Raw genomic sequence first — 22,215 nt, forward strand, 5'->3', positions numbered from 1 at the left:
TAGTCTGAAGGGCCTCGAGGGCCCAGGGTCTGGGTGTTGGCTCTGGTGACTGGACAGAGACAAGGGGGATGATGGGGGAGGGGGTATCTCCCTGGGACATGTCACAGGAAGGGAATGAAGATGGCGGTGGAGCCTCTCATGCACTGGGTCCCCCTTCCTGGCTGAGTGACCTCTCCGTTCAGTCTTAGATTCTTCATCAGGAGAGCGGGGGCAGCAGCCCACCTCCTGGGGCTGCTAAGAGGAATCACACTAACACATGCTGGTACGAGGTATCATGAGGCATTTGGCTGGCGCCCCTCCATGGCCCAGGGCTCGGGTAACAGAGCAGCCCAGCGGGCCCTGTCCACCCTCGCCACCTGGGGCTGAGGGCTAGGGAAGGAGGGAAGATGGGCAGGGGCAGGTGTGGGGACCAACAACACCCAGGCAGGGGATGGCAGGAGGGGTTCGAGGTAGGGAGTTCTGGAGAGAAGCAGTGGAAGGCAGCCAGGGAGGGAGGGAAGGGAACACGTGGCGGGGGATATCTGGATGTGGGCACTGGGGGACACAGCAGGGGTCATCTGGGGCAGGTAGCCCACATGGAGGGGTGAGGCCCAGGCCCACAGGGGTCTGAGAAGGCGGCCTGAGCAGGACCTGGGTCTTGGGTTGGACTCGGGAAGCCAAGAGCCCACAGGGTCAGCCCCAGCTAGACATGCTGTCATGTCTTGTGTTGGTATCATCTAGAAAACACTCCTGAGAGAAAGGATAAGACTCAAACATTTAATATTGTTGAGCACCTCTGTACAGTGAAGGTAAAGTGCTTGTTACATAAGTTATAAACAGTGAAACGTAAACACTTAGAAAAGCAAGCCAGCCCCAGGGCAGCAAGCAGCCAGGCGGGCAGGGCTGGGATTGGTCAGAGCCCCCCCAGGTCATCTGTGAGGAAGGTCAGCAGGAAGCGGCTGACGTGCCTGTCGACGATGACAGGGGAGAAGCCCAGGACACGCCGGGCCCCTGGCAGCACCTTGGGGTCTGGAAGACAAGGGGGTCTCAGAACCCATCGAGAAGGCGCCTTCTCTCAGCCTCATGGCATCGCTAGCCCCACACCTGAGTGATGTGGGGTCCCCATGCCGAGTGGGCCTGCTTGCCATTGGCTCCCCACACAGGACCTTGACAAGGTCAGCATGGCAGGAAAGGAACCGCAGGGCTGCCACGCTGGGCCACAAGTAGGGGGCCTCAGGTGTAGGCCTCCGTCCATCCGGCAGGGCTCTGCCCCATGGTCTGGAGAGGACTGGGCTGAGGCTTGGCCAGGCAGCACCCACCTGGGGGGCAGCAGTAGACGAGGAGTGCCAGCCCTGCGGCCAGGCCGAGACAGGTCAGGAAGGCCACGGGTCCTGGGGAGAAATGCACGTGAGCAGCTCCCCGAGCCCAGGAGGGCGGGGAGGGGTCCAGAGGCCTCAAGGGACAGGCTCACACCCTGTGCTGTGGTCAGCTGGGCAGGGACGTCCCCAGTAAGCACCCTGAGGGGGTCTGTCCAACAGGAAGCCAGGAACAGAACCCGACTTGGAATGGAGAAGCCCCCGAGGCAGAGATGGAGCCCTGGGTGGGGGAACAGAGAGAAGGAACATGGGAGGTGGTTACCCCTGTCACTGAGCTCACGGCCTGCGGTGCCCGAGTCTAGCTCTGTGCAATCTGAGTTCTCTGGAAACAAAATCACAGGGTGCAGTTAGTCGTGGGTGGGCCAAAGGGTAAGGTGGTTGCCCCGCCCTCGGGAAACCAAGGGGGCTGTCGAGCCCCCTCCCCCAGACCACCCAGGCTTTTCAGGTTGTACCGGCGCTAAGCCCTCCAGGCTGTGTTTGGGGGAAGTCAGCGCCAGGGAGGGAACCCTGCACAGTTTTGTGTCTTCTCCTTTTGTCTACTTCATGAGAACTTGAGGACCATGGAGTAGGGGGTTCACTGTTCCGTGGCAACCACAAGGCACCAAACACAGCGCAAACACCTGCCTGTCCAAAGTCTGATGATGTTGATGTGAGGGCAGGGCGCTCTTTCTCTTTCCCCAGACCCCACTGGGGCTCCCCCTAACCAGCCAGCTGCCAGACAGCCCTGAGGGCACCCTGGTAGGTACTTGACTCCAGGCAGGGCTGTGTGGTCCTGACAGCTGTGGTGACAGGATCGTCCCATGCTGGAGCTCAGGGCTCAGTCCTGCCAGCCTGTCCTTGGGGCCAAAGACACTGGCCCCAGGTCCAGCTGAGTGGCCTGAGATGAGCCACCTCTTCCCTCCCGGCCTGCAGCCTCTCATCCGAGGACTGAGGGACAGTAGCCACTCCTCCTGGGGACCTGGGTGCAGAGGCCTCAGGACTGAGCTGCCATCCCCGCTTGTACCTTCCCTGCACCCAACCTGGCAGCTCAGAGGATCCCTCGGGGCTCACAAGCCTCCCAGGCCCACAGGCCAGACCCTCTAAACCAAAACACATGTGTCTTGGACCAGCCATCTGTGTTAGAAACTGTTCTACAGAAACAGCCATGCCATGAGGATCTACCTGGGTGAAAGTGGACGCAACCTGCGTTGTGGGGGTTGGGGGGGTCAGTTCACTCAAGGCTGGTACAGCCTTCAGCTGCAAGCTATTTCTGATCAGAAGTGTAAGGGTTCCCAGATTCATTAGATTACAGAGGGAAGGGCAGAGCTGCATGCAAGAGATGCTACCTTTTGTGTAAAAATTGGCACAAGAAAAAGGGAGACAGAGGGACAGAGAGACAGAGAGAGGGAGACGTGGAGACAGAAATATCTATATTGTCTGAAATACTCTGAGGGCCACACAAGATGCAACCAGAGGGCAGTCTCTGGTGAAGGGCTGAACAAGAAGATGCCGAGGCCTGGGGACTGGGACACGCACTTACGCAGGGTGTGCCGGCTGGGCAGGCAGCTGTGCAGGGGCTGGGCATGGATGTACAGGGCCCGGTAGAACTCCTGGCAGTCCCGCTCACCGCTCCGCTGCAGGTGGCCCAAGAGGTCGCAGAGACGTACTCGCAGAGATACCTTGGGGTTCCGGAACTGGAGGAGGAAGGGGCACAAGACAGGTCAGGCTGGAGGACTCTGGGCTCAGCACCCAGCCCCAGCTTCCTCAATGGCTGTGATACCATCTAGGTGCTTGGAACACCCACGGGGAGGTAGCAATTGCTACCACAGCCTCATGCACTCCCATGTGGCACCCAAGACTGTGCTGCATGGCCACTAAGCCTTGCACTCCCACTGGAGGCCAGGACAGGTCAGCAAGAAAGATGGCGGTGACATTATTCCAAGTGTGGAAATTTAGTGGCTTGCTGACTTGGTTTTCCCATTTGTAAAAAGGGAATAATAAACCCACATGGTAGGGTCATTACAGGGAATCTCTGAGGTAATGATAATTTCTAGTGGTTTACACTCTACAGGAATGTGATTCAAGTTTTAAAAAATAAATCAAGGATTAAGGAGAAAAAAAAGGTGGCTTTTTTGATGTGGTTGACTGAAAAATATGTGGTTGTAAAGGTCAATGGACAGGGTACTTGGCATTGACCCCCAGAACCTGGAGGCTATGGCTCGGTGCTGCCACCTGGTGGTGGTGTACCATGCTACAAGGAACTAGAATCAAACCACAAAGGTACAGAAGCTGCAAAGCAAAGGCAGATGTGCAGCAGAAGCCATGGGTACCTATGAGGAAAGGAACTGTAGTTTTGTGTGTGGAGTTTCCTTTTTCTCATGTAAACATCTGAGCTTTTCAAATTGTTTTTAACAATGAATGTGTATTCAACTTTTAATTACAAGATATAAATTTGAGCCCCTACTTTTTAACTCACTGTACTACTTCTGTAACTTAAGAAGCATCTGGGCCAGTAGCAGGGTCTGTGTTGATTCTAGTTCTGTTGAGGATCAATCTCACCTGTCCCCAGGAGAGACCACCAACCCTCCAAATAGCCCTGCACGTGGCACTGTTACCCTGTGCCAAGGCAGGAAGCTCAGCTCCAAGAGGAGAAGGACTCGCTCAGTCACCCAGATGGGAGGCAGGTCCTGCACCCCAAAGCCCAGGCTGGTCTCTAGCACCCACCCCAGCCCCACGGGGGAGCCAGAGAAGTGGGTGGGGCGAGCAAGGAGCACCCACTCTCACCCAGTGTCCCTGAATAGGATGGGCCAGATTACACCCAAAACGTTTGCCCACTTTGAACTTTTGGAAGATGCAGAGTAAAGAGCCCTATGGCACTGGGTAGGGCCTATCTGGTATCCCTGATCCCCTCCCACCCCAGCACTCCCCCTGTTCCCCCTTCCAGGTTTGTCTCATGTTGTGGCATGTTATCACATGTCTCCTGTGATCCTCCCAGCATTTCTGGAAGGGGCCAGAAGGCCTGATGGCATATAAAGAGACTAAGGCTCAAAGAGCTGATGTTCTGGGCCCAAGGTCACCCTAAGGAGACAGGTTTTCACCACCAAGCTGTCCTGCCCCCCGCTTCTCCCAGCCCAGAGAGGAAGGGATGGGAAAGCAGCCTCAGGTTCCTTGGCACCTTTTCCGCATCCTTGTTGCTGAGGATCTGGGGGTAGTAGCGGTTCAGCTGGAGGATAATCCTGTCCACCTGCTGCTCACTCAGGCGCCCAAGGCCTGTGAGGAAAGGCATGTCCTGGACCAGGCGGTCACAGTAGGTCTGCTCTGAAACAGAAGCAGAGAACACAGAGGGAATGAGCCAGCTCAGCCCAAAAAGGGGGTGGCGAGACCCACACACCATGATGCAGCCATGGCAGGGACCCTTCGCAGCAAGGTCCCCATGCCGACCGAGAGGTGTACCAGCTGTAAGCAAGCACCTGGACAACTGCTGACATCCCAGCTCATGCACAGCCCAGAGTTCCCCCATGTCATGCCAACATCCTTGCCAGAAAGTGGGGTGGGTGAGTGCAGTGATAAAGGTTCATAGTGCTCAAAAGCAGAGCAGAGCCTCTGGCTCCTATCTTTTATGCCTGAGAGCTTATCGCAAAAAAACTCAGAAGGGCGAAGAACCTGCTGTCTGTTGGGCTCCCTCAGTGCCCTCTGGAAATAGCCAGGCCCGAGGAAGAGCACAGGCAGCCTGGAGAAGGCCCAATCTTGAAGCTCCTACAGTCGCTGTTGTCATGGGGACAGGAGACACAAAGACAGGAGCACAGGGTTTGGAATGGCCTGTGCTGGCATGGCCACCAGACACAGTGTATCTGCAAGGCCTTGAGAAGCTGCCACCAACAGCAGACCAGCATGCTTGCTGCCCAGGAGGCTGGGAAATGCCTTTTCTTTTGTTTTTTTCTGTCAGAATCACCATTAAAGCATCACTGTTGCACTATCTTTCCCATTAAGAATGTCCCTTAGAATGACAAGTCTTTAAAGGCAAGGGGTGGGGAGAGGTCGGTGGGCAGTTGACAAAGAAATCTCTGAATCTCTGAGGGAGGGTCCCAAGTTCCTGCAGCACCAGCTGCCTGAACAAGTGCACCACCATACCTACCTGTGGCACCTTGTCCTGTTTCCTGGTGGACCCAGGGGATTGGGGGGGGGGCAGGCAGAGCTGTATAGGAGGAGAGTTTCTGTATGTGACTGAAGTTAAGTTGGTATCAATTCAAATTAGATAGTTGTAACTTTAGGGTATTATGTATAATCCTCATGGTAACCACAAGGAAAATGTCCATAGAATATACACAAAAGGAAACCAAAACGTGTTACTACAGAAAATCAACACAAAAGAAGGAAGGGAAGAAATGAAGGAAAAAAAGCTACAAGACAGACAGAAAACAAACAGCAAAAAGGCAGAAACAAGTTATCCCTTATCAGTAATTACTTTAAATGTAAATGGATTAAACTCTCTAATCAAAAGACATAGATTAGCGAAGTGGATTTGTAGTATCGTGATTTATAATAAGAAATACATATTTGGTCTTTGTCCCAATTCCTGGCACACAGTTTCTAAAACCCAAGGAATTTCCTAAGTGATGAGAGCTGTGAAGGCGAAAGGATATCTTTTGTTACTCATAACAATCCCTTTCCAACCTCATCTGACTTTGTATTAATGAGGTGATTTTGGGAAAGCCCCTAAATAACCACAGGGTGGGAGCTGATTGCCAGTGGAACCAACCACGTAATTCGAGGGGTGGAACTTTCAGTCCTCCCCATCTCACTTCCCCTTGCAATGTCTGGGGAGGGGAGAGGGGCTGGAGGTTCAATCAATCACCAGTAGCCAGTGATTTAATCAGTCATGCCTACCTAAGGAAGCCTGCATAAAACCCCCAAAAATGGGGTTTGGAGCACTCTAAGTTACTGAATATGTGAAGGTGCTGACAGGGTGGCCTGCCTGGGAGGAGCATGGAGCTTCCATGCTTTGCTTCTCACATGCTTTGCCCTATGCATCTTTTCCATCCGGATGCTCATTTATATCCTTGGAATATCCTTTGTAACAAACTGGCAATAGTGTTTTCCTGAGTTCTGTGAACTATTCTAGCAAATAGGGTCACAAGGAGAGGGTCATGGGAACTCTGATTTACAGCCAGTCAGTTAGAAGCACAGGGGACAACCTGGACTCGTGATCGGCATCTCAAGTGGTGGCAATCTCGTGGAACTGAGCCTAAAGTTAACCTATGGGATCTGAAGCTATCTCTGGATAGATGGTGTCAGAATTGAATTAAATTATAGGACTCCCAGTTGGTGTCCACCAAAGTCGCGATTGGCATCTCAAGTGGGGGCAATCTCGTGGGACTGAGCCTAAAGTTAACCTATGGGATCTGACACTATCTCTGGATAGATGGTGTCAGAATTGAATTAAATTATAGGACTCCCAGTTGGTGTCCACCGAAGAACTGGAAAATTGCTTGGTAGGGGAAAAACCCCACACATTCCATAACCAGAAGTGTCAGAATTATTGAGAAACATAAGTGTTGTATGTAAGAGTAGAAGAGAAAATGAATTTTTTCCTCTCAGGATTTAAAAAACATGATTTAACTATATACCGTCTTCAAAAGACTCACTTTAGGTCTAAAGACAGAAAAAGGTTGAAGGTGAAAGAATGGAACAAGATATTCCATACAAATAGTAACCAAAAGAGAATTTACATTGCTATACTAATATCAGAAAAAAATAGGCTTTAAGGCAAAAGCTGTTATGAGACAAAGAAGTACATTATATATTAATAAAGTGATCAATCACCAAGAAGTTAGAACATATATGCACCAAATATCAGAGCCCCAAAATATTTAAAGCAAACATTGGCAGAATTGAAGGGAGAAATAGAAAGCTTTATGATAATAGCTGGAGACTTCAACAGACCACTTTCAATAACAGAATAACCAGACAGAAGATCAATAAGGCAATAGAGGATGTGAACAGCCCCATAAACTAATGATACCTAACAGACATAGACACAACACTCCACCCAACAATAGCAGAATATACACTCTTCTCAAGTGCACAGGGAACATTATCCAAAATAGACCACAAAACACAGTTAACCATAAAATGTGTCTTAATATATTTTAAAGGACTGACATAATAAAAGGATCTTTTCTGATCACATGGAATAAAGCTAGAAATCAATAACAGTAGGAAAAGTGGAAAATTCACAATTATGTGGACATTAAACAACAAATGCATCAAAGAGGAAATCACAAGAGAAATCAGAAAATACCTTGAGAAAAATGAAAATAAAAATACAGCATACTGAAATTTAAGGGATGCAGTGAAAGCAGTACTGAGAGGAAAATTTACAGCTGTAAATGCACATACTAAAATAGAAGATCTCAAATCAATAACCTAATGTTACATCTTAAGGAACTAGAAAAGGAAAAGCAAACTAAACCCAAAGCTTGTAGAAGGATGGAAATGATAAAGATTAGAGTGAAGATAAATGAAATAGAAAAACAATAGAAAAATAGAAAAACAAAACCAAAAGTTGGTTCCAGAAAGATCAACAAAATTGGCAAACCTTTAGCTAGATTAACAAAGAAAAAAGAGAGGAGATTCAAATTACTAATATCAGAAATATTACTATGAATTTTACAGAAATAAAAAGGATTATAAAAGAATACCGTGGACATTTATACCAACAAATTGGACAACCTAGATAAAATGGACAAATTCGTAAAAACACACAACCTACCAAAGCTGAATCATGAAGAAACAGAAAATCTGAAAGGACCTATTACTAATAAGGAGATTCAATCAGTAGTTAAAATGGTCTCAACAAATAAAAGCCCAGAATCAGATGGCTTCACTGATGAATTCTACCAAACATTTAAAGAACTAATACCAATCCTTCTCAAACTCTAAAAATAAAGTTACCATATGATCCTGCAATCCTACTCCTTAGCATATATCTGGAGAAAACTCTAGTTTGCAACCCAATGTTCATAGCAGCACTATTTACAAAAGCCAAGACATGGAAGCAACCTAAATGTCCACTGACAGATGAATGAATAAAGAAGATGTAGTGTATATATATATACACAATAAAATATTACTCAACCATAAAAAAGAATGAAATAATGACATTTGCAGCAATATGGTTGGACCTAGAAATTATCATATTAAGTGAAGTAAGTCAGACAGAGAAAGACAAATATCATACGATATCAGTTACATGTGGAATCTAAAAAAATGACACAAATGAGCTTATTTACAACACAGAAATAGACTCACAGACATAGAAAACTTATGGTTACCAAAGGGGATGGGGGGGATAAATTAGGAGTCTGGGATTAACATATACACACTACCATGTATAAAATAGGTAAACAACAAGGACCCACTGCATAGCACAGGAAACTATACTCAGTATCGTGTAACAACGAATAACATAAAAGAATCTGAAAAAACTATATATATATGTATGTACATATGTATAACTAAATCACTTTGCTGTACACTTTAAACTAACACACACTGCAAATTAACTATATGTCGATTAAAAAACTTAAAAAAAGGAATAAAATACTTAGAAATAAATTTAACCAAGGATGTGGAAGACTTGGACACTGGATCTACAAAACATTGCTGAAAGAAATTTTAAAAGACACACATAAATGGAAAGACATCCCATGTTCATGGGCTGGAAGACTTAATATTGTGAGTATGACAATACTACCCAAAGTGATCTAGGAATTCAATGTAATCCCTATCCAAACCCCAATAAATGTTTTTTGTTTTTCATCCTAAAATTCATATGGAATCTCAAAGGACTTTTATGGCCAAAACAATCCTGAAAAGGAAAGAAGGTGGATGACTCATACTTCCTGATTTCAAAATTTACCATGAAGTTACAAGAATCAAAACTGTGGTACCGACATAAGGACAGACATATAGACCAATGTAATAGACTAGAAAGTCCAGAAATAAACACTATTTTGAGTGGGGGAAAAAAAAAGACTGAAGACAACCCACAGAATGGGACAAGTATTTGCAAAGCATACATCTGATTAGGCATTAATATATATAGAGAGAGAATATAAAAAGAACTCCTACAATGCAACAACAACAAAAAAATCCTATAGGGCTTCCCTGGTGGTGCAGTAGTTAGGAATCTGCCTGCTAATGCAGGGGACACGGGTTCGAGCCCTGGTCTGGGAAGATCCCACATGCCGCGGAGCAGCCAGGCCCGTGAGCAACAACTACTGAGCCTGTGCGTCTGGAGCCTGTGCTCCGCAACAAGAGAGGCCACGATAGTGAGAGGCCCGCGCACCGCGATGAAGAGTGGCCCCCGCTTGCCGCAACTAGAGAAAGCCCTCACACAGAAATGAAGATCCAACACAGCCAAAAATAAATAAGTAAATAAATAAAGAAAAGAAAAGAAAAAGAATATAAAAAAAAAAATCCTATAAAGTAACCAATACAAAAATGAGCAAAAGACTTGCATAGGTATTTCTCCAAAGAAGATGTACAAATGACTACTAAGCATATGAAAAGATGCTCAACATCACTAGTCATTAGGGAAATGCAAATCAAACTACAATGAGATAACGACTTCATACACATTAAGGTAAAATAAATACATGGAGAGAGAGGGAATATGAATATGAGGATGAGGAGAAACTGGAACTCTCATGCATTACTGGTGGGCATGTAAAATGGTGCGGCCACTATGGAAAACAGTATGGCTATTCCTCAAAAAGTTAAACAAATACTTCAGCAATTTCATTCCTGGGTACACACTCAAAAGAACTGAAAGCAGAGACTCAAACAGGTATGTGCACACCAAGTTCAGAGTAGCATTATTCACAAAAGCCAAAAGGTAAAAACAACCCAAGTGTCCACGGACAGATGAATAGAGAGACAAAATGTGGTATACATACAATGGAATATTATACAACCATAAAAAGGAATGGAATTTTAAAACATGTATTTGACAACATGGATGACTGTGAAAACGTTATGCTAAGTGAAATAAGTCAGACACAAAAGGACAAACGTTGTATGATTCCACTTACATGAACTATCTAGAATAAGCAAATTCTAAAGACAGAGAGTAGAATAGTGATTACCAGGAGCTGGGGGTAGGGGAGAAAGGGCAGTTATTGTTTAATGGGCACAGAGTTTCTCTTTGGGATGATGAAAAGTTCTGGAAATGCATAGTGGTGACAGCTTCACAACATCGTGGATGTATTTAATGCCACTGAAATGGTTAAAATGGTAAATTTTATGTTCTGTATATTTTACCACATACATACATATAAAGGTGAATGGATAATATATTAAACTGTGGTTCAGTTTAGTAAGTTACAATGGAATATAATTCAGTGATAAAAAGACCTATGAAGTCTCAAAAAGACCTATGAAGTCACAAAAAGACATGGAGGAAACTTAAATGCATTTTGCTAAAGATTAAAGAAGCCAATTTGAAAAGGCTATATACTATATGATCCCAAGTATATGATATTCCAGAAAATGCAAAACTATGGAGAACAGTAAAAAGATCAGTGGTTGCCAAGGGTTAGGGAAGAGGGAGGGATAAATAGGTAGAGCACAGATTTTTAGCCAGGTAAAACTACTTGTATGATACTGTAATGGTGGACACAGGACATTACGAATTTTTCAAAACTCATGCAATACACAATACAAGGACTTTAGTTAGTAATACCTAAAGTTATTAATAGTCTATCAACATTGGTTCATTAAGTGCAACAAACATACCACACAAATGCAAGATGTTAATAATACAGGAAACGGGGTGTGGGGACCCTCTGTGCTATCTGCTCAATTTTCTATAAACTAAAAATGTTCTAAAAATAAAATCTATTAATTAAAAAGAAATCCTCTTTGGAAATTTCGTAGCTGAATTTTAAAGAAAAAAAATGAGAGTCACAGAAAGCAGATGAATTCTTGGATTGGGTGGGGTTCCCTGGAAAGGAGCATGAAGGAACTTTCTGGAGTGATAGAAATGTTCTGTCTTGATTAGGCCTGGGCTAGTTGTTCCATGGGTGCATTCATTAGTCAAAACTTATAGAATTATTCACTAAAAATGAGTGTATTTGTAAGTAAATACTACCTCAATAACGTTGATTTTTTTTAAAATAGGGTCATTGAGGTGGAACAAGTGGGGCCTCCTCCCTGATTTCTTCCATGAGGCCAACTCAACAGACTGTCTTTCTCATCTCTCTCTCCTGATGCTACCTCCTCCTGGATGGTCTTTTCTCCCCCAGAATATGAATTTCTAACTTCTGATCCTCCGAGCCTCTGAAAGTCAACCTTGAAAATGGACTTGTCAGCAGCTCCAACTTGGTGAAGAAGCCATGGCCACCACCACACGGCAGGACCCTCCTGGCCACCTGGCTTCAGCATCTACAACCTCTCTGATTAAAGAGTTAATATTGGCCATAGTTCATGGAGTGTGCCCCATGCTTGGGCATTCTGTGGGCTCTAGGCATACAGATAATCATCATTCTTCCATCAGCTCTGCTACACAAGCATGACTACCACCCCCATTTTCAGAAGAAGAAACTGAAGCACAACGAGTAGACTTATCTAAGACCTGCCTGAGACCTCAACCAGCTAGGGAGTGATGTATCGAGGTCAGGACCCAGGCACAGTATTGGGGCCAACTCTTGACATCTAAATTTTCTGCCTCTCTAATCAACCTACTAATTAACTATGCAATTAGCTGCATCATGTCTGTTCCTGGCCAAGCCATAGGCTGTCTTGCCCAGCACTGCCAGTGTGTGCACCTGTGCATAGAGCCAGCACACACTAAGCACTAGGGAAGTTTGGGAATGAATGGACGTAGGTCCAAGGCTCAAGGGCGAGGGCTGTCAGTGGATGGTGGCCAGCATCTTGCAGTGGCTCCTCCTACCCTGCAGGCTGCTAGCCAGGTGGTGCCTCCATCGCCTGCAGCTGCCAGTCACCTGGCACGATGGCACAGCCTGGGGGCCAAAGCTCTGGGCTCTGCTGTGCGCTGTGCTTCCTGTGGTCTTTGTGAGCTGTGCACACAAACCACACCCAAGCAGCCATTCAGAGGCATGAGAAAGCACAAGAAAGGAAACCACTTTGGTCCCAAGTGCTGATAAACAGTCCCAGACAGTTTTTACAGGACAAAGGAAGAGGAATGCTCTGGCATAAAATTCACCAGACCTTCACCAGCAACCTCTGCTAAGCCCTACCTCCCCCATCATCTTGCCCTCCTGGCAGCACCACAACCATAGACACCCCCCCCCAACCTGTTAGCCTGGCTTGGCAATCGAGGCCCTGTGGGAGCTGGCCTCACTTGCCCTCACCGGGCCTCCCAGGCCCCTGAGCCATCCCTGCACAGCAACCCCCAACTGCAGTGTACTGCCCAGGATTCCCGCCCTTGGCACAAGAATACCTGTCCCTGTGGTTTCCGCCTGGCTAACTCATGCTCACTGCCCTCCCGCCAAGAGACCTTCCTGAGCTCCCCTGCCGCCCCACCCCAAACAAAGTCCAGATGCCTGGACCTCAACCTCCCCTCCCAAATTGAATCTCCCAGAATCCCCTCCTGTCCCAGTGCCCAACCTGGCCTCAGGCATGGAGTTGAGACGGCGCACTCCCCAGCACACCACAAGGCAGGGACTGGTTCTGCAGCAACAGCAATTGCTGCAGTGACACTCGGCCAGTGCTGGCCCTGAGCAGACGCATCAGGCCCCACACACTCACTCTGCAACCCTTTGTAGAGGCCCCAGAAACAACACGAGGCAGGTTCCTGTTGGTGCATGGAGACAGTGAGCCAGGAACTTGAGGCCCGCAGCCTTGCAAGCCTGCCCATTTGACCCTCCCAGGCCTGTGCTCTCTGGGCCCCAGTTCCCCATACCAAAAATGAAGGGCTCTGAGGGAAGGGGTCCCTAGAGGCCCAGGACACAGAGATGGCAGGGAGAAAGGGGATTGGCGGGCCTGGGCAGGGTCTAGTCCTGGCTCTGCCACTGACTGCCCCAGCGGTCTGGGGCACCTGCCCAACCTGACACTTTATTTCCTCATCCACACATAGAGATATTCCACTTTTCCCCATAGAGCAGTTCTGAATGGGAAGCACCTGATGCAAGACCATGTGCACAGTAGGTACAATAGACCCTGGAACAATGCGGCGGTTGGGGGCGCAGATCCCTGAGCAGTCGAAAATCCACACATTACTTTACAGTCAGCCCTCCATATCCATAATTTTGCATCCAAGGATTCAGCCAACCTGGGGTCATGTAGTACTATAGTATGTATCGAAAAAAAATCCACATATAAATGGACCCTCACATTTGAAACCTCAGCTCAAAGGGTCAACTGTACTCAGAAACAGCAGCCACAGATAAAAGAATTCAGAGAGATGACAGGGGAATGCACAGCAGCTGGGGTCTCTTCTGGCTAAGGCTGGGACACTGGTGTCCTGGAAATCACCAGGTTCCTGCCCATGAAATCCTACTTGTGTGCAGGACTCAGGCTGGGACTCCAGTGAGTGCTGGGGAGAGAACAGGGTCTTCTGGGGCCTCCCTGACCCCGTGGGCCACCCCTAGGTAACTTCTACCTCATGAAGCAGCCTGACCATGCTGTCATGGGCTCTGTCACCAGCCTGTCTCTGTCATGGAGCTTCTCCTACAGGGAAAGGTCCATAGAGAAGGGTCACCCTGCTCAGTTAGGGTCAGGAAGGTGGTGGGCGGGTCCCCATTCGAGAGGCCCTTGGCGGATGGCTGGGCTGGAGAACGCATCCTGGGAAAAGAAGGAGGGACTGGGGCAGTTCAGTATGGGGCACAAAGCCTTCGGGGACCGAGTCTGTGTCCACAATTCCCCTGGGCCTGTCGCTGGGCAAGGGGTGCAGCCTGGGAGGCACCACAGAGTCCCACGGGTACCACGCACTGCCCAGGTATGCACCACCTGTTGGGCATTCTCCTCAGGTGGCTGTGAGGATGGAGTGTCTATATTCCCTGATAGAAGCACAGTAGAATCATTTTTACTTTCACCTCCCACTGTCAGGCCTCAACCCCCTCCCGCCCCCCCACTGCCCATGCAGCATCTCCCCACCTACAGACGTGCACTGGTCCCTGCCCACGACGTGGCCCCCACCCACTAGAACCTTCCATGGCCTGACCTGGCCTCACCCCACAGAACCATTCCAGGCCTAGCCTCTGTCCCCCAGAACCCTCTAGGGCCTCACCTGGCCTCGCCCTCCAGAACCCTCCAAGGCGGGGCCCCCAACGCTCAGAAGCCTCCAGGGCATGACGTGGCCTTGCCCAACAGAACTCTCCAGGGCGTGTCCATAGCCCCCGCCCCCAAGAACCCTCCAGGACCCGGCGTGGCCTCGCCCCCCAAGAACCCGGCCCCGGGCCGCGAGCTGCTCTGCCGTCGTCTAGTCGACAGGACACTCAGTCACGGGCAAGGTCACTCGCCGCCGCGAGGAGCGACCCCCGGTGTGGCATCGGGACACCCGGACCCTATGGGCCACCGTGGCCGCGCGCCCGTCCCTGTATGGCAGGCACGACCCCGGACCGCGCTCACCTGTCATGGCGCCGGCACGCCGTGCACCCAGCTGGCCCGGCCAGTCCCCCTGCCGCCGTCAACCCCCTGGCTGGCCGTGCGCTGCCCGTCGACCCCTATGACGGTCGCCCGCTCTTTCCCTGTGAGCCCCGCCCCCGGCATCGTCGCGGCTAAGCCCTAACCCCGCCCTCACTGAGCCCGCCCCTTCCCGATAGGCCCAGTCTGTAGCGTCCGCTGCGTAGCCTCGAGGGCTCTAAATCCCCATCCCTCACTCGAGCCCCGCTTCCGAACGCGTGGGCTACGAAAGCTGCCGAGCCCTTAGCCCCTCCCCTCACTGGGCCCGCGCGGGGCATCGGCTCTGTCACCGCGAGAGCTCTAAACCCCGCCCGCATTGAGCCCCACCCTCACGGACGTTAGCTCTGTCGCTGCCACAGCCCTTGAGCCCCGCCCCTTGCTGAGCCCGGTCCTCATCAGTTACTGGGCCTCTAGAAGCCTTAAGCCTTGAGCCTCGCTCCCGCCCGCAAGGGGTACCCTCAGCTCCGCCTCTCACTGAGTTCCGCCCCCGCTGTCCTGGGCTACGTCACCACCAGATCCCTGAGCCCCGCCCTTTTCCACGCGGCCCCGCCCCCGCCTGCGTCGATGGCGTCGCCGTGACCACTCTAAATGCCGCCCCCATTCTAGCCCCGCCCCCTCCGGCGCCAGCTAAGTCGCCGCGCAGCTCTGTGTCCCGCCCCTCACCCGAGCCTCACCTCCATCGCTGGCGCAGCCTCCATTATAGCCTATGTTCTCCTCCTTGGCCTTTCCCTGCTTTGGACCCGCTCAGTCTTGGCCTCCCGGGGCGGCCAGGGTCCGTGCCCGTGCGCAGACCCCCCCCCACCCCATGAAGGAACTGGAGGATGGGTGCAGCTGTCGGATGGAAACACCAAAACTCTTGGGCCGAGTCGTGGTGGTCACCACACGGGAACCATCCCCGCTCCGAACACTGAGAGTGAGTCTGGCCCGGCTTACTGGAAAAGCCCAGCCGGGTGCTACCCCAGTCCGTGGGACAACACGGGCAGTGCCTGCCTGCGGCAGGAGGGCTGTATAGCATGACCTGGGGGTGCACTAGGGGAAGTCCAAGCCTACTCTAGGTCCACGGCCGTCCTCCTGGAGGGGGCCTCCTGCCCACCAGTGGAACTGGTCTGACCCCCCCTCCCCCATTACTCTGCATCCCTCATGCTGGGTCATGACTCTGCAGACAAAAAGTGTTGCCTGTGACATCCCAGTAAACATAAATGTTATCCACTATTAAGCCATTAGGCACTGCAGCAACCCCCCCTTGAGGGGAATTCAGGATGGAGAAAAACAGGATACAGGCCCCAGATAGTTGAGATGCATATCTAAGGAATAATTTCAATAAGCCCAGATTCTTGTATCTTCCCAAACAGAAGAGCACTAAGATCATTAGCTTGACATGTCTGTTTTTGTGATTAGTAATCTTTTGATGTTCGACTACATGGGTTTTTTGGGGTTTCTTTGTGTTTTTTTTCTTCAGCAAAAACTCTTGTGTATCCTGGCTCCTCCTTAACTCTTTGAAACTGTCAACTGAAAAAAATGCACAACCTAAAAGTTGAGAATTATGTTTTATTTGGTAGACTTTCTGAGGACTTCAAACCTGGGAGGTAGCCTCTCAGATAGCTCTGAGGGACTGCTCCAAAGAGGTGAGGGAGGAGCCAGGATATATAGCAGTTTTGCAACAAGGACCAGGTAGTTGGAACATCAAAAGATTACTGTGTAAGACTTCCCTGGTCGCACTGTGGTTAAGAATCCTCCTGCCAATGCAGGGACACAGGTTCGAGCCCTGGTCCGGGAAGATCCCACATGCCGCGGAGCAACTAAGCCCGTGCACCACAACTACTGAGCCTGCTTTCTAGAGTCCGTGAGCCACAACTACTGAGCCCGCACGCCACAACTACTGAAGCCCCTGCACCTAGAGCCTCTGCTCGGCAGCAAGAAGCCAGTGCAGTGAGAAGCCTGTGGACCGCAATGAATAGACCCCGCTCACAGCAACTAGGGAAAACTCGTGCACAACAGCCCAAAAATAAATAAATAAATACAATTTATGTTAAAAAAAAAAAAAAGATTACTGTTTGTTAAAGAAAACCAGGTATCTCAGGTTGATGAACTTAGTGCTTTTCTTTATATGGGAAGATGCAAGAGTCTGGGCTCATCGAAATCATCCCTTTGATATGCACCTTACCTATCTATGGCCAGTATCCTTTTCTTTCCCATCCTGAGTCCCCTGATGGTGCACCGCTGGGGTTGGCTGCAGTGGCTGAGGGCTTGGGGGGTAAGGGGCAGCCTGTTTGTCTGCATCCTGAGTTCCCTCAGCGCTCTCCATAGGAGGCAGTGGTAGCGGCTGATGACTGCAACATCCTTTTTTATGTTTACTGATATAGCAGGCAACAGTTTTCATTCACAGAACAGTTCCTCAGAGCTACCTGAGAGGCTGTCTCCAGGGCTATAGTCCTCACTAAGGTCCCTGAATAAAACATAACTGGCAACTTTCAGGCTGTGTGTTTTTTAAAAGTCAGCGGCTCCTAGCATTTACTTCTCTCTGTTCCTTTCACTTTCTAGGAGTAATGTCAGTGGCATAAGTGTGAGATCTAGATGGACAGGGGACACAGTGAGGAAGGGGAGCTCCTAGGCCTGACTCTTTCCTGGGTGGCCAGCATTCCATGCCACTCCCACCAAGGGACAGATAGGGAAACTGGCTCAGAGCAGCAGATTTCTGGACCTTGCCCCTGTTCAGCAATGACAGGGCCTCCGAAGTGCAGGATTTGCTAGAGGGACCCCACTCCCTGGCAGACAGGCCCTGTGCCCCTCGGGATGTGCATGCCAGGCAAGCTAGGGCACGGGATCCCCACCCTGTGAGTGGCAGGCAGGCGCTCAAAGGGTCAATGGGTGGGCCCTGGGCACTCCCCTCCCCAGATGGGGTGGGGGGTGTGTGCAGTGTCTCCCTCCTTGCGCACTGCCCCACTGCCACTGCACGATTCGGATCGAAAGTGAGCACTCAGGAAGTTGGGCCATCTAGGGTGGGAGGGCGGGCCTCCTGGGGACCCTCCCCAATCTGCTGAACACTGTGGGTCTCACATGCAGAGGGAAACAGATGGCCCTGTGTGGACTTACTGGTGCGAACTGACGTTGCTCCCCACCTGTCCCTAAACATCCGGGATGCACTGACCCTGACCCTCACCCCCACCCCCACTGCTTTCACTTCTGACTTTTGCTTCCATAGAATTTTGTAATCCTGGCATGCTTTATGTGATCAGAAAGTAAATACAAGTTTAAGTCAGGTATGGAGAGCTCGTCCCACATGGTGTCTGCACTTGCCACTTGCCTGATCTCCTCAGGGCTGCCCTCCCCTCCAACATGTAGGCAAAGTCAAAAATCAAACAAGAAACTGGGACATGTTAGCAACTCATCTCCCTAATTAATAAAGAGCTCCTAGAAATCAGAAAGAAAGAAGTCAACATTCCTATATTCAGAAAAAGAGGAAATGCCTAAGGAGCTGCTCAATTTCATTCATAATAAGAACATCGTGTTCCATGGTTACAACTGGCACAAATCCAAGATCCTGATCAGACCTTCTGTGGACCAGGCCATGGGAACACCTCACCACAGGGCACCACCACAGGCTCCCCATCCTGTCCCCCCAGGCACTTCCGGCTACCCATCTCCCTACTAGAGTGTCAGTTCCTAAAGGCAGGGCCATGTCTACTTTGGTCACAGTGCCAGACTTACAGCAGGTGCTCTGTAAATGCACTTAGAGCCTAACTAGATGAGCTGAATAAAGCGGCAAGCACAGGCCAGAGGCAGGAGGAATGCAGTGTGTCTGTGGGCTGAGAAGCAGCCTGCCTGGGTAGAGCTGACCATGCGAAGGGTTGGGGTGGGTGATGAGGGGCCTGAACACTGAGGAGGTGCAAGGGCATTCTCCTCCCACATTCTCATATGGCCAAGGGCCACAATTCATTCATTCAATCATTAATTTACTTAATAAATATCTCCTAAACACCCGCCATGAGCCCAACCAAGAGGTAGATTGTCACTGGGAGAGCAGAGGAGCCCTGATCCCATGGAGCTTCCATCAATAGCAGCAAAACACATCTGAGTGCAGGTGCTGAGTGTTGTGAAGAGCAAGAGGCTAGAGGCTGCCTGGGGAGGCTGCCAGCCTCCAAGATGGCCCCTCACATTTTTACTGAACTCAGGTTTGGCTGCTCACTGCTCAAAAGTCAATAATTGAGGACCAAGTGTCGATAGAAAGAAAAGGTGCTTTATTCTGAAAAACCAGCAATCTGGGGAGAAGGTGAACTCTTGTCTAGAGACCAATTCCAAAGATTCTGCTCAGCCATGACAACTTTTAAAGGGAAAAAGGGGAAACGACCTCAGTTAATCATTAATGTAAGAGGTCAGATTCATCGTCATTTTTCCATTGCGTGCAGACCTGCTGACTTCTCCTGATCTTCCTTTGGATGCTGTCTTGCTCACATGGTCCCCCTAGAATTGGATGTTCTCTTGCCCATGTGGTCTGCCTTGCAGATGTAGCAAGGGTAAGATAGAGATAGTCAGTCATTCTTTAACTACGTAATTCTTCATTCTTACTCCTTTTAATCCAGGAATGAACACATTAGGCTAGGCATTGTGTACATCCAGTAAAGCAAAAATCAGGAGCTGGGTTAAATGTTGCCTAGTGATTTCATCTTTCTGATTAAGGTCTGAAGAAAACAGGGATGAACAAATGGAAAAGGGGCAAAAGAGCTGCTTGCAACATACTGCGTCACACCCCTGTGCAGTCTCCTCCACAGAAAATCAGGCTAGTCTTTGGTGAAATGTGGCAGAGGTGATGATGTGTGACTTCTTTGGCTGGGTCGTAAAGGGGATTGTGGTTCCTGCCTTTCTCTCCTGGATCACTGTCTCTGGGGGAGCCAGCTGCCATGTCATGAGGATGCCCAAGCAGTGCTGAGGAGTATAGGGAAGAGCTGGACCCCCAGCCAACAGCCAGCATCAACTTGCCATGAGGGAGCCCCTGGCTCCAGTCAAGCCTTCAGGAGAAGTCCTGGCCAACATCTGACAGCAGCCTCAGGAGAGATCCAGAGACACAGCCACCCTGCCAAGCCTCACCTGAAACTGTGAGAGATAATAAATGATGATTATTGTCTCGAGCAGAAGGGCGAGGTCAGGTGGTGACAGGCAGGTCACACAGGGTAATACAGGCCAGGCAGCTGGGAGCTGACAATATGAGGGTTATGAGCTGGGGAGGCGGATGGGGGAATGGAGATCTGCTCTGATTTATATGTTCTAAAAATAACCCCCTGTACACACAAAAGTATTGAAAGCAGGGTCTCAAAGAGATGTTTGCACACCCCTGTTCAAAGCAGCATTATTCACTGTAGCCAAAAGGTGGAAGCAACCCAAGTGTCCATCAAGGGATAGATAGATAACCAAATGTGGCATATACATAAAATGGAATACTATCCAGCCTTAAAAAGGAAGGAAATTCTGACACATGCTACAACATGGATAAACCTTAAATACATTATCCTAAGTGTGATATTACAATTTATAATGAGAAATACATATTTGGTCTTCATTCCGGTTTCTAGCACAGTTTCTAAAACCCTCAAAATTTCCTAAGTGGTAAGGTAGCCAAAATTCAGTCTCTGTACCCTGGTACCGAATTGAATCGCAGAAATAGAGTTTTGGGTGAAGTAGAAAAGAATAGCTTGTTGGTGGGAATGTAAATTGATACAGCCACTATGGAGAACAGTTCCTTAAAAAACTAAAAATAGAACTACCATACGACCCAGCAATCCCACTACTGGGCATATACCCTGAGAAAACCATAATTCAAAAAGAGTCATGTACCACAATATTCATTGCAGCACTATTTACAATAGCCAGGACATGGAAGCAACCTAAGTGTCCATCGACAGATGAATGGATAAAGAAGATGTGGCACATATATACAATGCAATACTACTCAGCCATAAAAAGAAATGAAATTGAGTTATTTGTAGTGAGGTAGATGCACCTAGAGTCTGTCATACAGAGTGAAGTAAGTCAGAAAGAGAAAAACAAATACCGTATGCTAACACATATATATGGAATCTAAAAAAAAAAAAAGGTTCTGAAGAACCTAGGGGCAGGACAGGAATAAAGACGCAGACGTAGAGAATGGACTTGAAGACAGGGGGAGGGGGAAGGGTAAGCTGGGACGAAGTAAGAGAGTGGCATGGACATATATACGCTACCAAATATAAAATAGCTAGTAGGAAGCAGCCGCATAGCAAAGGGAGATCAGCTCGGTGCTTTGTGACCACCTAGAGGGGTGGGATAGGGAGAGTGGGAGGGAGACACAAGAGGGAGGAGATATGGGGATACATGTATACGTATAGCTGATTCACTTTGTTATACAGCAGCAACTAACACACCATTGTAAAGCAATTATACTCCAATAAAGATGTTAAAAAAAAAAAAAGGAGGGCTTCCCTGGTGGCGCAGTGGTTGAGAATCTGCCTGCCAATGCAGGAGACACGGGTTCGAGTCCTGGTCTGGGAGGATCCCACATGCCGCAGAGCAACTGGGCCCGTGAGCCACAATTGCTGAGCCTGCGCGTCTGGAGCCTGTGCTCCGCAACGGGAGAGGCCGCGACAGTGAGAGGTCTGCGCACCGCGATGAAGAGTGGCCCCCGCTCGCCGCAACTAGGGGGAGCCCTGGCACACAAACGAAGACCCAACACAGCCAAAAATAAATGAATTAATTAATTAAAAAAAAAAAAAAGGAAAAGAATAGCTTTATTGTTTTGCCACGAAAAGGGGGCCACAGCAGGCTAATGCCCTCAAAACTGTGTCCCAACCTGGAGGAGATAGTGAGTTTTATAGTAATGGTTCAAAGAGGAAAGCGTGATCATCTTGTGGACATTCTTCTGATTGGTTGGTGGTGAGGCAGTTGGGAGTCAGCGTCATCAACCTTCTGGTTCTAACCGGCCTCGGGTCTACCTGCTTGTGGGCAGCATACAGTTAACTTCTCCCATGTGATGGGGGTTTCAGTACCTGTAAAGCAGCTCAAAGATATTGCTATGTACATCCCTAGAGGGGAACCAGGACCACTGTTTCTTGACTGTTCCTCCCTTGTCTCCACATCCTCTCCTTTCCCTGATTAGCAACTGTTTGAACCTGCCCTTTGGAACTCAGGGAAGGTCATGGAGGCTGAATGAAGCCTATTTCCTGTAAGCAAGAAGTTGGGGGCACAGAAGGACTTTTGTGCCCAG

At 49.2% G+C, this 22,215-nt stretch overlaps 1 protein-coding gene and 1 long non-coding RNA gene across 10 annotated transcripts; one reads left to right on the forward strand and one right to left on the reverse strand.

Moving 5' to 3' along the window:
- Nucleotides 1–742: 742 nt before the first annotated feature.
- Nucleotides 743–15,082, reverse strand: CARD19 (caspase recruitment domain family member 19). 9 transcript variants are annotated; one of them, XM_082400960.1, is made up of 6 exons: nucleotides 14,928–15,081; nucleotides 4,510–4,652; nucleotides 2,875–3,028; nucleotides 1,618–1,677; nucleotides 1,299–1,370; nucleotides 743–1,008 (listed from the first exon to the last, which is right to left on the reverse strand). In XM_082400960.1, the coding sequence occupies exons 1-6, from the start codon at nucleotides 14,932–14,934 to the stop codon at nucleotides 893–895; spliced, it is 552 nt and encodes a 183-aa protein (XP_082257086.1). In that variant the 5' UTR covers nucleotides 14,935–15,081; the 3' UTR covers nucleotides 743–892. The 9 variants fall into 9 exon arrangements, with proteins under 9 accessions (XP_082257086.1, XP_082257084.1, XP_082257087.1 ...); XM_082400958.1 differs by having other exon boundaries at nucleotides 1,299–1,677; nucleotides 14,928–15,082; XM_082400961.1 differs by lacking the exon at nucleotides 1,618–1,677 and having other exon boundaries at nucleotides 14,928–15,080.
- Nucleotides 15,083–15,272: 190 nt separating this feature from the next.
- Nucleotides 15,273–21,744, forward strand: LOC309632925. The gene is made up of 2 exons (XR_014247148.1): nucleotides 15,273–15,894; nucleotides 16,730–21,744. It is a non-coding gene; the product is annotated as an uncharacterized lncRNA (long non-coding RNA).
- The last annotated feature ends 471 nt before the right edge of the window (nucleotides 21,745–22,215 follow it).

Source organism: Balaenoptera borealis (assembly GCF_965194805.1).
Source record: "Balaenoptera borealis genome assembly, chromosome: 8".
Classification (NCBI taxonomy): Eukaryota; Metazoa; Chordata; class Mammalia; order Artiodactyla; family Balaenopteridae; genus Balaenoptera; species Balaenoptera borealis.

Coding starts and splice junctions, on each gene's coding strand:
- CARD19 (XM_082400956.1), bottom strand. Junction 3,029..4,509: donor GCAACAAGGATGCGGAAAAG/GTGCCAAGGAAC, acceptor TTCCTCCTCCAG/TTCCGGAACCCCAAGGTATC. Junction 1,678..2,874: donor GCCCAGCCGGCACACCCTGC/GTAAGTGCGTGT, acceptor TTTTGTTTCCAG/AGAACTCAGATTGCACAGAG.